We start from the raw sequence: 15,246 nt of genomic DNA on the forward strand, positions 1-15,246 counted from the left end.
CACTTGAGGTCAGGAGTTTGAGACCAGCCTGGCCAACATAGCGAAACCCTGTTTCTACTCCAAGTACAACGATTAGCTGGGTGTGGTGGTGGGTGCCTGTAATCCCAGCTGCTTGGGAGGCTGAGGCAGGAGAATTGCTTGAACCCAGTAGGCGGAGGTTGCAGTGAGCCAAGATCGCGCCACTGCACTCCAGCCTGGGTGACAGGGTGAGATTCTGTCTCAAAAAAAAAAAAAAAAAAAAAAAAAAAAAATCAGCGTGTTGAATAATTGCAAAGGATTTTTGTTGTTTATATTAGTCACATGTTTAAAGTCATATTTGCCTTTATTTCAAAGTGCCATTACAAATTAGTACAAGCAAATTGTGACAACTAAGGAAAAACAGCTTTGGAAATCTTGAGAAAGAGGAAGTAGCGTTTTAGAAATTTGATTCTTCCAGAAACCTTTTCTGAAGAAAAATTCCCTGCTCAGAAACACAAGATATAGAAACACATCACTGCTGTTTGTTAGGGGGTGTGTGTGTGTATTTTGTTTTGTGTTGTTTTTTTCTGCTCTCTCTCTCTCAGTCCCCAGTTTTAAGTTAGTATAAAAAACTTTAAGTATTCTATGTATTCCAAAAGAATTTTGAGGTGAGAGAAGGCTTGCCATTTTCCTCTTTTTTGTTGTTGTTTTGTTTTGTTTTTTGAGACCGAGTCTCGCTCTTGTCGCCCAGGCTGGACAGCAGTGGCACGATCTTGGCTCACTTCAACTTCAACCTCTGCCTCCAGGGTTCAAGCGATTCTCCTGCCTCAGCCTCCCGAGTAGCTGGGATTACAGGCACCCGCCAGCATGCCCGGCTAATTTTTGTATTTTTAGTAGAGACGGGGTTTCACCACGTTGGCCAGGCTGGTTTCGAACTCCTGACCTCAGGCGATCCACCTGCCTCGGCCTCCCAAAGTGCTGGGATTACAGGTGTGAGTCACCACGCCCAGCCCATATCCCTACTTTTTAATTTTATTTATGTATTTAATTTCAGCAAAAGGGTTAGGATCATACCTGAGAGCTGGAAAAAGTCCTCATTGGCAAAGGTTTCTTTTCTCTCTGCCTTTCATCTTTCCCTTTTCCTCTCTCTTTCCATTTTCCTTTGCCTTCTTCTGGCATGGAATGTGCTTCCAGAGAGACATGAGTCTTTACCTGCCTGCTCACCCTCTTTCCCTCTTTTCTGGCAGCACCAGGATTCTTTCGTCTTTAGCCTCTAGTTGCTCTTTTTGTTTGATCACATTAACAATGTGTTTTTTGGCATTTGGTATGTTTTATATATATAGAGTCTCACTCTATCACCCAGGCTGGAGTGTAATGGCACAATCTTGGCTCACTGCAACCTCCGCCTCCTGGGTTCAAGCGATTCTCCTGCCTCAGCCTGCCGAGTATCTGGGATTACAGACGTGTGCCACAATGCCCAGCTAATTTTTGTGTTTTTCCTAGAGACGGGGTTTCACCGTGTTGGCCAGGCTGGTCTCGAACTCCTGACCTCAGGTGATCCGCCCACCTCAGCCTCCCAAAGTGCTGGGATTACAGACGTGGGCCACTGCACCTGGCCAGCATTTGCTATGTTTATCGTACTACTGTTGGTACATTTCTTTCAGGAAAGTGCCTTTCTCAGCTTCTAGTTGTGTGCACAGCCAGAGCCAAACATTTGTCTCTTAAGTAGATTGATACCACCTGAGAGATCATTGAAGTAGTAGAAATAAATACTCAGGAAGTGACTATAGAAACAAAATCAGCAAACCTCTGGCTCCTAAGAAAACCCCAGAATTGTATAATGCTATGCATGGAAGAAATATTGCTGGGCTTGATGAGACAGCCTGGTAGAGTAGAGAGGTTGCAGAACTGGAAATCAGGAGACCTGGGGCAGCTGTGGGCTGGGGGGAGTCACTTTTCCTCTCTGGACCTTCTGTCCATCTATGAAAGAAGGGACTAGATTTGAAATTCTTATGTTCTATGAATTTTGTGAGTTAACAGAATATATGCCATTGCTATTTGTTTCTTAAAACAATTGTGAGACATGTGGTGAAATAATTATATGTATTGGTGCTCTTGGATGAAAGATAAAGCTTGAGACTTACTACTCTAGCACAATGACCTGTATCAGCAGTCCCTAACCTTTTTGGCACCAGGGACTGGTTTTTTGAAAGACGGTTTTTCCATGAACTGGGTGGGGGGATGGTTTCGGGATGATTCAAGCACATTACATTTATTGTGTACTTTATTTCTATTATTATTACATTGTAATACATCATGAAATAATTATACAACTCACCATAATGTAGAATCAATGAGGGTCTTGAGCTTGTTATCCTGCAACTATATGGTCCCATCTGGGGGTGATGGGAGACAGTGACAGATCATCAGGCATTAGATTTTCATAAGGAGTACGCAACCTATATCCCTCATATACACAGTTCACAGTAGGGTTTGTGCTCCTATGAGAATCTAATGCCACCGCTGATCTGACAGGAGGCAGAGCTCAGGTGGTAATGTGAGCGATGGGGAGTGACTGCAAGTACAAGTGAAGCTTCTCTCCTTCACCCACCACTCATCTCCTGCTGACTGGTATTAGTCTGTGGCTTGGAAGTTAGGCACCCTGATCTATATAATCACACATATGAATTAGATATTTATTGTATGCCAAACATTCTGCTAAGCATTTTAGTTGTATTATCTCATTTAATACTCACTCCTGCTTCACAATGTAGGCATATTAATATCCCCATGTGAAAGAAGAAATGGAGCCCCAAAGAGATTAAGTAATTTAAACCCAAATGTAATTTATTTCAAATCTCCTCTTATTCACACTCATATGCTGCTTCAGTTTACTCATGAACTTCCACTTTCTTTTTAAGGAAAAATACCCCCAGTGGCGTGTGATTTGGGAAGGATATAATTGACTCATTAGCTTATGTTTATTCTTTTCCCCCTTATCTTTCTTAGACCACCTCGAGATTTAGACTCCAAGGCTTGCATTTCTATTGGAAATCAGGTAAGAAAAAATCACATCTGCCAGCTAATACGTTAGCCATTTTATATGTATGCTTTGTTTTCCCTAGCATGCTGTCAGGGGATGAGTCAAAAAACATTTGCATTTAAAGGGAAGTGGTATGCAAAGTTTTTGCTATTTTGAAAAAATGTTGAATTGAAATCAGGCTACTGTGGTTTTGATGGAAGGCATTTGAAGAGAGTAAATGGTTCTCTTGGGACGGTGTTTCTCAAAGCTCAGACATAATCTAGTTGCCATCAGTCAATAGTGGGTTACAGACACAATGAAGGGTCATGGCTAAAGAACTGCAGTGAAATAGCTTCAACTGAGACATAAGCAAGCTGAATCCAAGTTGTGTTTCTGTGTTGCCTGGGACAAGCAGGTGGGCTACCCCCGTGGGAGCTCCTAGACATCTCTTGGCCCTTCTTGTAGCTTCTTGCTTTCAGAGGCTGCTTTGACATGCTAGAAAATCTTCTGGCCCAGAAATAATCCTCAGAATATTGAGAGAAACGAGATAGAAGATAAGGTGCTCTCTGTTCTGTTTATTTTTCTCTTTCCCATTGCATTATTCCTTTTCTCTCTTGCAGAACTTTGAGGTGAAGGCAGATGACCTAGAGCCTATAATGGAACTGGGACGAGGTGCGTACGGGGTGGTGGAGAAGATGCGGCACGTGCCCAGCGGGCAGATCATGGCAGTGAAGGTAGAGTTGACATTCTCCCAAATGTTTTCTATCTGCTGTGTATACATTTGTCCATCTCAATTGTCAACCAGCCCTTTTAATAGAAGCAAAACCATCTTCCGTAGGGTAAAGCATAAAAGATTATTTGGAGGGAAGAATATTTTCCTCAAAAGGTATTTTGGAAAAGGCTTCCTTGGTGTGAGTTGTATCTACTTTTTATTTGTTGGTTTTTTTTTTGTTTTGTTTTGTTTTTAACTCTTAACTCACCCTCCATCCATTCTTTCACAATTTTAAATTTTTACAAAACTACCATGTCATCATCACACTTAAAAATAATTAATGGGCCAGGCATGGTGGCTCATGCCTGTAACCCCAGCACTTTGGGAGGCCAAAGCAGGTGGATTACGAGGTCAGGAGTTCGAGACCAACCTGGCCAACATAGTGAAACCCCATCTCTACTAAAAATACAAAAAATTAGCCGGGCATGGTGGCACGTGTCTGCAGTCCCAGCTACTTGCGAGGCTCAGGCAGGAGAATCACTTGAACCCGGGAGGTGGAGGTTGTGGTGAGCCAAGATCATGCCACTGCACTCCAGCCTGGATGACAGAGCGAGACTCCATCTCAAATAATAATAATAATAATGATAATAATAATTCCTTCATCTAATCCACAGTCCAAGTAAAAATTTCCTTGATCATCTCAAAGTGTGTGTGTTTGTTTTGTCCTTTTGGATTTTCAAATCAGCATCCCAACGAAAGTTTACGTATTGCATTTGGCTGTTATGACTCATAAATCTCTTTTATTCTATATTTTGTTGCTTTTAAAGAGTTGCCCCTGAAAATCAAGAAACCAGAATTGGGAGAGAAAATTGTCTCCATTTGTGGAAAAAGGAGGGTAAAATATATCTAGGGTCAATCTACGTAGTTTTTGAGCTATGAAAGGAAATTTAAAATCATTTCATATTATTGAGTAGATGCTGGGAGGATCACAAAGAATTAACATCTCTAGTTGAGTTAATAGATTTGGTCCATCGTTAGGAATAATCAAAGGGACTTGGATCCCTTTGCTTTTGAAGAATGGGAATACTTTTATCTTGTAGATTTTTCAGTCTGTTCTTCTGCTGACTTGCTAAGTAGGCAAAAAGCGTGAAGGCCTAGTGATATTGTATCTCTCCTATCATTTAATGACATAATCATGTTTCTGTAAGGCTACATTTGCTAGTGTGACAGATTTTTCTTGCCACAGAAGCACTGGGATAAAGAATGAACGGTTTCTCTATTTCTCTCTAATTCCTTCCGTTTCCTATAGCTGTACCAATTCTCTTACAGTTACTTTTCCCTCCAAATACTCTTACCTGTTCCCAAAGAAGCGCTTTTGGCTTTTTATTTTCTTGGGACCTCAGATAAGCAGCAAAGTCCTTAATATTGTGTCCTCTTTGCACTGAACAGACATAACACAGTAAACCAGATTGTTTTTGTAACTTGGAAATACATTCCAAAATATTTTGTCACTCTCCAAAACATACTATCAATTTGTTTCTTACCAAGACTGTTCAGGAAATCAAATGAGTAACAGCCTTCCTTATTTTCATGTGTTACAGATAGCTAATCACTTAGGGTGGATATTCACAATGTTGTTGCTAGAAGTTGTGTTATGAACTGTACTATTTTCATGATGGGACTCCTTCAGGTCCCTGCCTGCCTCATCCTCAGAGTAGTAACCATAAATTTTCCATGCATTTGCATTCAGCGGATTCGAGCCACAGTAAATAGCCAGGAACAGAAAAGGCTACTGATGGATTTGGATATTTCCATGAGGACGGTGGACTGTCCATTCACCGTCACCTTTTATGGCGCACTGTTTCGGGAGGTAGGTGACCCTTCAATTCAAAGTCCAGGGAGAACAATAACGTAAAAAGAAGTTTCTTTGATCACGTAAATGCCATCACAATCATGGAGCTCTTTCTTCTTTGACACATCTTGTATAGGGGGGTTTACGTGTGTGCAATGATGACATGCCCTGGGGCAAGGTTGGATTGAAATTATGGTATTTTCAAATGTGGTTAGCCTTTTTAAGATGCAGAGATTCTCTTCTCCTTTCTTTTTTTGTTTTGTTTATCTTGGCAGAACTTTCTATATCGCCTATAGACTGATTTGCATAGATCTCTTATAATTGGAAATATTCTGGTCTTTGGACTGCTTTAGGAACTTCATCTAGCCTACTTGTGTACCATGTAGACTTACTTTGATCTCTTTTCTCTACCTCTGTTTTTCACTTCACCATGATATGAATTATGAGGCTTCACCTCATAAAACCAGCTTTTTGACTGACTATTGCTGTTGTTTAGTGTGAGAGATCCGACAGGGAGTAGGCATCTAGACCTAACTCCTAGACAGTGGTATCAGTAAAGGCCTGGATTTCTGGGGTTTTATTGCTTATGTCTGTTAGTAATTAGATTCCATTTTTCATTAAGGGGTAGGAGATCACATGCAGGTTCTGCTCAGCTACCTACTGGTTTGCTCTTTGGAGATAACCTTGCTTATTTGTGAATTCCTTTATGATCTTGACAGAAAGCAATATATTTCCCCTCAAAATTCAAGAAAGAAATAGTTAATTCTTCAGGACAGGTATTTACTGTTTTTTTTTTTATTTTTCTTTCTCCCTTTTTCATCCTTTTAAACAATTCCTGAACCAATTGGTCTCCAGGGTGATGTGTGGATCTGCATGGAGCTCATGGACACATCACTAGATAAATTCTACAAACAAGTTATTGATAAAGGCCAGACAATTCCAGAGGACATCTTAGGGAAAATAGCAGTTTCTGTGAGTACATTTTGATCCCTACTGCAAGGATAATGTGAGAAATAAAGTCCCTATGTGTCTTTGTATCTCAATATGAAGAAATACTACCTGGGCCAGAGCTACTATTCGTACATGTCTGTTGACATTTATTGGTGGATGGATAAATACATGCTTTCCTTTCTGAGCACTATATAGAAGATTCTAGCCCTGCTTTGGTTTGGCAGACTCTAGGTTAAATGACTCTAAGTGCTGCATTCATCAGCTATGACCACATTCCTGGTGTCTATATTCTGACATTAGTTTATTTTGATTTTCATTTATGGATGTTTAAAATGTTCTCTTAAGACTAGTAGGCATAGAATGAAGCAGAAGGAAAATAAATAGAAAGAAGGTCTTCTTCATGGCTATTCAGGTTCAGGAGGGTGGAGAGAAAAAGAATGAGGGCAAATGAACAAGATAGATGAGGGAGACATCCTTTCTGATATAAGATACAGTCCTCTCTGGTGGATGGAGTCCAATTTGCGTAACTTCCTATGTATATTCCTAGATAGGACCACCACTATTTGAGAAAATATCTCACTGGTAATCTAAAGCCAAGCATAATAAACCTTGATATACTTAATATTCAATTTCTTTCCAGCGATATGATAAATAAATCTATCTTTGTGTTTCTCTTGCAGATTGTAAAAGCATTAGAACATTTACACAGTAAGCTGTCTGTCATTCACAGAGGTAAGCAGCCATGAGCTGCCTTGGCTGTTCCTTTGATAAAGTTAATTTCTTTCACCTGGAGACCCTCCCTACCCCCAACCCCCCATGAATGGAAGTAGAATTGACTCAGGCAAGAGAACTAAGGGGCTTTCTTTTGAGATTGGATAGCAAACCATATAAGTAGTATTCCTTATCGTGGCTGAGGACATAAGAAGACATGATCTTTATCTTACATCCAAATTGAATATAAACACTTGTTAGCCAGCAGAGCTGTGGGATTACATCATTGAGAATTTTAGAGAATATGATAAAAATCGATCCTGTATTGGCCATCACATGAGAGCTTGTTGTAAACGAATCATGGGTCTCAATATCAAATGAATTGGAATTTGCATTTTAACAAGATTTCCAGGTGATTCTTGTGCACATGAAAGTGTGAAAAACTGGTATAAAGCAGAGCCTTTTCAGACAACAAGAGGCAGGATAAAATGATTTATCTCTTCCTCCTTCCTTTTCTTCCTTCTTATTGGCCTGTTATGTCTTCAACCATGCATTCATCCATCCATCCATTAATTCATTCATCTTCTCTCCACCCATTCATCCATTTATTCATCTTTTAAAATCACTTTTAAAATGTAATAGATGCCCTGAGAGGTATATGAGAAGAAAGTATACTCTTATTAAATTATGCATCAGGATTCTTATAGGGAAGTAAGATAAATATACAAAAAAACAAAACAACAACAACAAAAAGAAACAAAAAAAAAACCCTTAGAAATATGAAAGTACCAAGCTGGGTGCCGTGGCTCATGCCTGTAATCCCAGCACTTTGGGAGGCCGAGGCAGGCGGATCACCTGAGGTCAAGAGTTTGAGACCAGCCTGGCCAACATGACAAAACCCTGTCTCTACTGAAAATACAAAAATTAGTTGGGTGTGGTGGTGGGTGCCTGTAATCCCAGCTACTTGGGAGGCTGAGGCATGAGAATCACTTGAACCTGGGAGGAAGAGGTTGCAGTGAGCCAAGATCTTACTACTGCACTCCAGCCTGGGCGACACAGTGAGACTCCATCTCAAAAAAAAAAATAAATAAATAAATAAATAAAAAATAAAAAAAGCAAGTACCAAATATAGAAGTAATTTAGATAATGTAAAATAAGTAAGTGCTATCACTTAGTGATTGTCGTTAGGGAAACTTCGGGGAAGAGATACCCTCAACCATGTCTTTGGGAAAAATAATGGAATGTACTGGTATGTAAGAGGGCCTTGTGGTTTGGATAATTCTTGAACTCTCTGAGCCTGGAAATAATGTAAAATGCCTTCCACAGTGTGCCTATTATTGTTAGTTGTTATTATTAAAAATTGGAAAAATAGGATGAAGGAAGATGAGGAGAAGAAAATAGTAAGGAATACAGATAGGAAAAGGACTGTAGATTATTCACAAGTTTGAAATTAACATTAAGGGTTATTTCACCATTATGAAATATGTAATTCATATTAGAGAATATATGTAAGGTATAAAAATAATAAAATGAAATTTGTATGTCTTTCAGCTTAAAGGGAAAATTATAAAGGATAATTTTTAAAGCTTTTGTAGTAATCTTTATCTTCCAATTTTATGGGCATTGTGAAAAGTATCACAAAGGGAAAAAATTAACTGTAATTTCAAATTTTATTATCCAGAGATAATTGTAGTTCCATTTTTTGGGCATATGGGTGGGTGAGTTAAATCTTTCTAGTCAAAAGGATTAATTTAAAATCTGGTCTGTAATACTGCTTCTTCAGTACCTGCCCTGTGGTCTGGAATACCTGGGTTCATGATCCTTTACACTATGTGACCTCTGACACATCACTTGCAGAGGTTTCAATCAAAATTTGTTGCTTTGGGCCGGGCTTGGTGGCTCACATCTGTAATCACAACCCTTTGGGAGGTGGGGTGGGAGGATTGCTTGAGGCTAGGAGTTTGAGACCAGCCTGGTCAAGAGACATCCTGTCTATCAAAAAAAAATAAAATAAAAAAATAAAAAGCCGGGCATGGTGGTGCACACCTGTAGTCCTAGCTACTAGGAGACTGAGGCAGGAGGGTGATTTGAGCCCAGGAGTTTGAGGCTGCAGTGACCTATGATCACACCACTGCATACCAGTTGAGTGACAGTAAAACCTTATCTTGAAGAAAAAACCAAACCAAACAGAAACAAAGGTTGGTTTGGTCATGTTTGGTATATCATTGTGTCACGGTCTGCCTTTTTGTTCTTTGTTTTATTACTCCTACATTAAATATCATTAGATCATTTTGAATCAGGCATTTGATTCAGTAATAATTTTTTAGGCTCTTACTGCAAATATGAGGGTAATGAAGATCATAAAATCAGTGGAGAATGCAGTTTTTTGTATTGAGAAGTTCACAGTTCTGCGAGGCATGAACAAAACATGAAATAGAAAATCAAGTTGAAAGCAATAAGCAGTTTATACCTATGGGTCAGGGATGGCAGTTACTTCTGTGTTGGGCAACTTGGGGAAAGGAAGATGGACAAATGGAGATTTTAGGCCCTCTGGTGGTAGAGAAATGAACCTTGAAAGCAGACTGGAATGATGGGATCCTGGTTGCTTTTGCTTTCAGACGTCAAGCCTTCTAATGTACTCATTAATGCTCTCGGTCAAGTGAAGATGTGCGATTTTGGAATCAGTGGCTACTTGGTGGACTCTGTTGCTAAAACAATTGATGCGGGTTGCAAACCATACATGGCCGTAAGTACATTAGCTAGCGTGGCATCTGGTAATGTCACTGCTGACAAATCATGCTGGGAAACAAGCAATGGATGGCCACAGAGGGAAAATGGAAATGTACCTAAGACTCCAAAAGTAGTCTGCCTCTTAGTTTTTCTTCAAAATGTCATGTCTGAAATCTTTACTCACTTGCTTCGTATATTGTCTTAGTTTGTTCAGGCTGCTATGGCAAAATAACATAAGCCAGGCAGCCTATAAACAACAGAAATTTATTTCTCACAGTTTTTGGAGGCTAGGAAATCCAAGATGAAGGCACCAGAAGATTTGGTGTCTGATGAGGGCTCACGTTTCTCAGGATCATCCATATCTCCTTCCTGCTTAGTCTTCCCACAGTGAAAGGGGCGAGGGATCTCTCTAGGGCTTCTTTTATAAGGACCCCAGTCCTATTCATTAGTGTTCCACCTTCATGACTCATGAAGGCCCTGCCTTCTGATACCATCACATGTGCGATTAGATTTTAACCCGTGGATTTTGGTGGGGAACAAACGTTCAGACCATAGTTATATATGTATTACTTTAAAAAAATCAAGTGAAAGAAATATGTTATTTGAAAAATCATATATACAATACATATAGCCTGCACAGTTTTCCACACTGTATCGCAGGGGAGTATTGCATTGTTTGTTGAGGACAAAATAGTAAATAGAGCTTAAATTACCCAAACAAGACAGTTAGATTAGTCATGAGAAGACCTCACAGCTGTGAAGATTCACTGCCTTTAGCAGAGACCTTGCAATCCCCTTTAACTGAAGGAACAGACGCTAGATTCTATGTGGAAATGGACTTGTGCTTTGAATCGAAAAGCTTCCTGTCTGTGTTTAGTTAAAAATTGCTCAGGTCTATTAGCATGGGACAGTAGCCCAGTGACTCTTGTTTTATTGAGTTCTGGACTGTTCATGTTTTAAACAAGGATAATTCTAGATGGGCAAAGTAGCTTTACAACGTATACCCTGTTTCTTCTTAAGGCAGATTTTAAATTTGTTATGAAAGGAACTTGATCCATTACTGTGTCCAAGAAAAGACAAACACAGAAGAAAGGAAACCCTGTGGAGACATGGATATTTATTGTAGTTAACCAGGTCTTCTTGGCCTCAGAGGCATGTTAACAGCTTATAACAACTCACTTGGCAGCTGATGCTACCCCCATCCCCAGAGACTGTTGAACTAAGAATGTTATCTCAACTGTCTTCCCAGTTTCTCAGTTGTCTGTCTCCTTTCCAGCCTGAAAGAATAAACCCAGAGCTCAACCAGAAGGGATACAGTGTGAAGTCTGACATTTGGAGTCTGGGCATCACGATGGTAGTGTATGCCAATTGTCATGAACTATGAGGTTGTGGGCATGAAACTTGAATGAGGTGGACTTTGGGTCCAAGAAACAAATGCCCTAAATGCTGGTTTGGGGCGCCCTCTCCTGCTGAGGTGGTAGGAGATTTTGAGTAATAATTGTTTGTAGTGTGGTATAGTAAACACACTGACACGGGATTGGGGAAACCAATTTTTCTCTTGATTCCACCTCTGACGAGCTGTATGCCTTTTTGAGTAATTGTTACAGTCACACAGACTATCTTCCTATCCTCATCTGTAAAATAAGAGGATCTGACCATATTCCTTATAGTTTAAAATTCAATTATTCAAGCCAAGGCAAGAAACTTAAGCTGTGCAAAGAATGCTAATGTGCGTGAACCCTGATAGGGCCGTGTTTTCCAGGACATAGGCTATGCTTCCCAGGATATTTTTGTTGGAGAAGTAGAAGTTAAAGACTGATGAGGTCAGTGTATTAGTTTGTTTTCACACTGCTGATACAAGCATCCCCAAGACTGAGTAATTTAAGAGAAAAAGAGGTTGAATGGACTTACAGTTCCATGTGGCTGGGGAGGCCTCATGATCATGGTGGAAGGTGAAAGGCACATCTTACATGGTGGCAGACAAGAGAGAATGAGAGGGCCAAGCGAAAAGGGAGATGCTTCATAAAACCATCGGATCTCATGAGACTTTTTTGCTACCGTGAGAACCGTAGAACAGTATGGGGGAACCACCCCATGATTCAATTATCTCCCACTGGGTCTGTCCCACAACATGTAGGAATTATGGGCGCTACAATTCAAGATGAGATTTGGGTGGGGATGCAGCCACACCATATCAATCAGGTATATCCTCAATACAGGATAACCAGTAGGATGATTTCCTTAGACACAAGCCCTAAAGTTACATGATTTATTCCTAACTTATTCATGGCTTTGGTGATTGTAAATTTCATCACTTTGGTGGTCATACATTTTCAGTGGATCACCGAGGTCTGGAATTATCCACTGTGGTCCTGGCTCCTCCCCAGGCACAGCAGCTGAATAAATCCCATGAGTTATTTCTCCTGCCTGCCCAGAAAACACGTGATCCTGTAATGCAAAGTGGCCTTTTCTCAAGTCCAAAAAAAGATGAGTCATTTGGTTCTAGGTTGCTTTCTCCCCCTGTCGTTTCACCAAGCGACCTGCAGGTGGCAGTAGATGCTCAGCTCTGGAAAGGTCTCAGGCTGGGAATTACTTTTCAGACCAAACATTTGAAATCCTCTTAGCTTTACATCCTGAAGTTTAATACTGTTGGCTTACAATTTTTATGAAGTGCCACAGTGAGTTTTAGTGAGGGGCCTGGTTTTAGATAGGCTTAAGTGGCTGTGGCTAGTAAGTAATATTTAAAAATCCCTAGCACTAGGGATTTGGGGAAAATTGCTAGAGAACAAATTATTAGTTTATTTCCCCCCACCCCTTATACTTGAACTTTGCCTTGTGTTTCCCTCTGGCTCTCCACGAATGAAACATGGGTGGTCCCCTAACGCAGCCCTGTTGAAACTGTTGTCTGCTGTTTCCTCTCTTCTCCAGATTGAGTTGGCCATCCTTCGATTTCCCTATGATTCCTGGGGAACTCCATTTCAGCAGCTCAAACAGGTGGTAGAGGAGCCATCGCCACAACTCCCAGCAGACAAGTTCTCTGCAGAGTTCGTTGACTTTACCTCACAGTGGTAAGAAAGCCTCACCTCCCAAGTGTCAATGTGAAAGAAGAAGATGTGTTCTCATGAGTTTCTTCCATCGGGTTTGTCTCCATCATGCATACATTCATTCCGAAAGCATTTGTGGAGTGCGCCCTCTGCTGGAGAAGCAAAGATGACCGTATCACACTCCCTGCCCTCGCTGAGCCCAAAGTCAAGTAGAGAAGTCTCATAAATGAGTAATTATAGTATAAAGTGGCAACTGCAGTGATAGAGATAGGGGCATGGGTGATTTAAGAAACTCGGAGGGAAGATCTCAGGATAGGCTTTTCTGGAGGAGATAAATCCGGAGCTGAGATCGTGAGAGGTGTTTTCCAAGCAGAAGGGAAATAGGAAAGGAAACGTATTCCAAACAGAAGGAATATCATTCACAATGTCACAAAAGCAAGAAACTCCTTTATGTGAGCTTTAAGCAATTTGATGTCGATTAAAGCATAAAGAGAAAGCTGATGGGACCCATTAGAGGCCTGGGGATAGGGAGTAGAGGCAAAGAATTACTTTGGGTGAGAAGATAGTGGGTAGTTTAAGAGTGTTTCTTAGGTCCTCAGAAGTCTTGTAGAACCTTGGTTGCTACTGAATACTTGCTAACTGTGGAGAAACTTGCCCACCATAAGAGACAATGCTGAAGTTCTGGGAAGGGAATCCAAAGAAAGTTGGGGTGGAAAGAGGGAGGGAGCCATACTCATGTGGTAAACTATATTTTCATGAAAACTGCCAGGGCAGTCAAGAAAAGCAACAGAGGGAAAGTATTCTCTAGACAATCAAGTCATTTCTGTGTGCGTAGAGGTCATGATGCCTGGCATGACTTGATAGTAATGATCATGGCAAGTGATGCTGGAAGCGGGATGTCAGAAATGAAGCACATCCCTGAGCCAGGTTAGTGTATTTGGCCATCCCACAGAAGTAGATGAGAATTAGGAGGAAGGGGACTGGGAGATGGTGGCAGGCCCAGCTGTGATCTTTGGAGGGGAGCCGTTCTGAGTACTCACTGCTGGGGAAGGGTCTGGAGCTCTGAAGGCTGTTTGAGGTACTGAGGAAGCTGAAGGAACATCTTCCTCATGGCTTAATTCCTCGGCCTCCATGCTTTTTAGAAGTGCTGTGAGGTGGAGCACCCATGCCTGTAATCCCAGTACTTTGGGAGGCCGAGGTGAGTGGATCACCTGAGGTCAGGAGTTCAAGACCAGCCTGGCCAACATGGTGAAAACTCGACTCTACTAAAAATACAAAAAATTAACTGGGCGTGTGGTGGACAGCTGTAATCTTGGGAGGCTGAGGCAGGAGAATCGCTTGAACCCAGGAGGTGGAGGTTGTAGTGAGCCGAGATCACACCATTGCACTCCAGCCTGGGCGACAAGAACAAAACTTCATCTTAAAACAAATAAATAAGAAATAAAAACATAAAGCTGTGAATACAGCATTCATCAGGAAATGTGGAAGAAACATAAAACAAAGCAACTGTCTGTTGCTTGTGACCTAAGAGCTCTTGGACTGTTTGTTAGCCCAAGGCCCCTTCTCATCCCTGGTACTTTTCCCTGATGATGTATGAGGCTGGTCTGCAGTTGTTTGTTTTCGTTTTTGACTGGATGACTAGAGAGGGGCTGGAGCCTCGAGTGCTAGTACAATAGTTGTTGGATGCCTCTTAAAATATATATCTTCTAGCTACGTCCTGTCTGTTTTCCTTGAGGGAGTGTGCTGGATGTGGTAGTACCTCTGCCAGGATGGGTTCATGATTTTGCCTTCTGGATTCAAAAACTTGTTTTTTGTGGTTGGTTGGTTGGTTGGATATTTATTTATTTATTACCTTATCCTCAAATGTTTAAGGTCACATCAAAGAAAGGGGTGAGGGGCTGGGCGTGGTGACTCATGCTAAAAATACAAAAATTAGCCAAGTGTGGTGGCACATGCCTGCAGTCCCAGCTACTCAGGAGGTTGATGCAGGAGAATTGCTTGAACGCAGGAGGCGGAGGTTGCAGTGAGCTGAGATTGTGCCACTGCACTCCAGCCTGGGTGATAAGAGAGAGACGCCATCTCAAAAAAAAAAAAAAAAAAAAAAAAAGGGATGAGGCATCTTGGGTAATACAGAACAGTAGTTCTCAAGAGGGTTGGTAATGGGGAATGACCTTATCTAGCTAAGTCTCTTCAAATTATTCTCCCTATTACCTTTCTCCCGCCTGTCCCCTTTTCCCAAGATTCTAGGTACTTTAGGAAATTTTGG

General features: G+C 41.0%; 1 protein-coding gene across 3 annotated transcripts in view; it reads left to right on the plus strand.

Annotated features, from left to right (window-relative positions):
- Positions 1–15,246, plus strand: part of LOC105469063 (mitogen-activated protein kinase kinase 6) — a 142,580-nt gene that overhangs the window by 102,174 nt on the left and 25,160 nt on the right. For all 3 annotated transcript variants that reach the window (XM_011719639.3, XM_011719640.3, XM_071083514.1), the window contains 8 exons: positions 2,968–3,016; positions 3,601–3,714; positions 5,443–5,562; positions 6,400–6,516; positions 7,176–7,227; positions 9,825–9,952; positions 11,213–11,290; positions 12,865–13,004. In XM_011719639.3, coding sequence (XP_011717941.1) covers positions 2,968–3,016; positions 3,601–3,714; positions 5,443–5,562; positions 6,400–6,516; positions 7,176–7,227; positions 9,825–9,952; positions 11,213–11,290; positions 12,865–13,004 — 798 coding nt within the window. The remainder of the gene's footprint in view (positions 1–2,967; positions 3,017–3,600; positions 3,715–5,442; positions 5,563–6,399; positions 6,517–7,175; positions 7,228–9,824; positions 9,953–11,212; positions 11,291–12,864; positions 13,005–15,246) is intronic.

This window comes from Macaca nemestrina, chromosome 17 (assembly GCF_043159975.1).
Source record: "Macaca nemestrina isolate mMacNem1 chromosome 17, mMacNem.hap1, whole genome shotgun sequence".
NCBI classification, from domain to species: domain Eukaryota; kingdom Metazoa; phylum Chordata; class Mammalia; order Primates; family Cercopithecidae; genus Macaca; species Macaca nemestrina.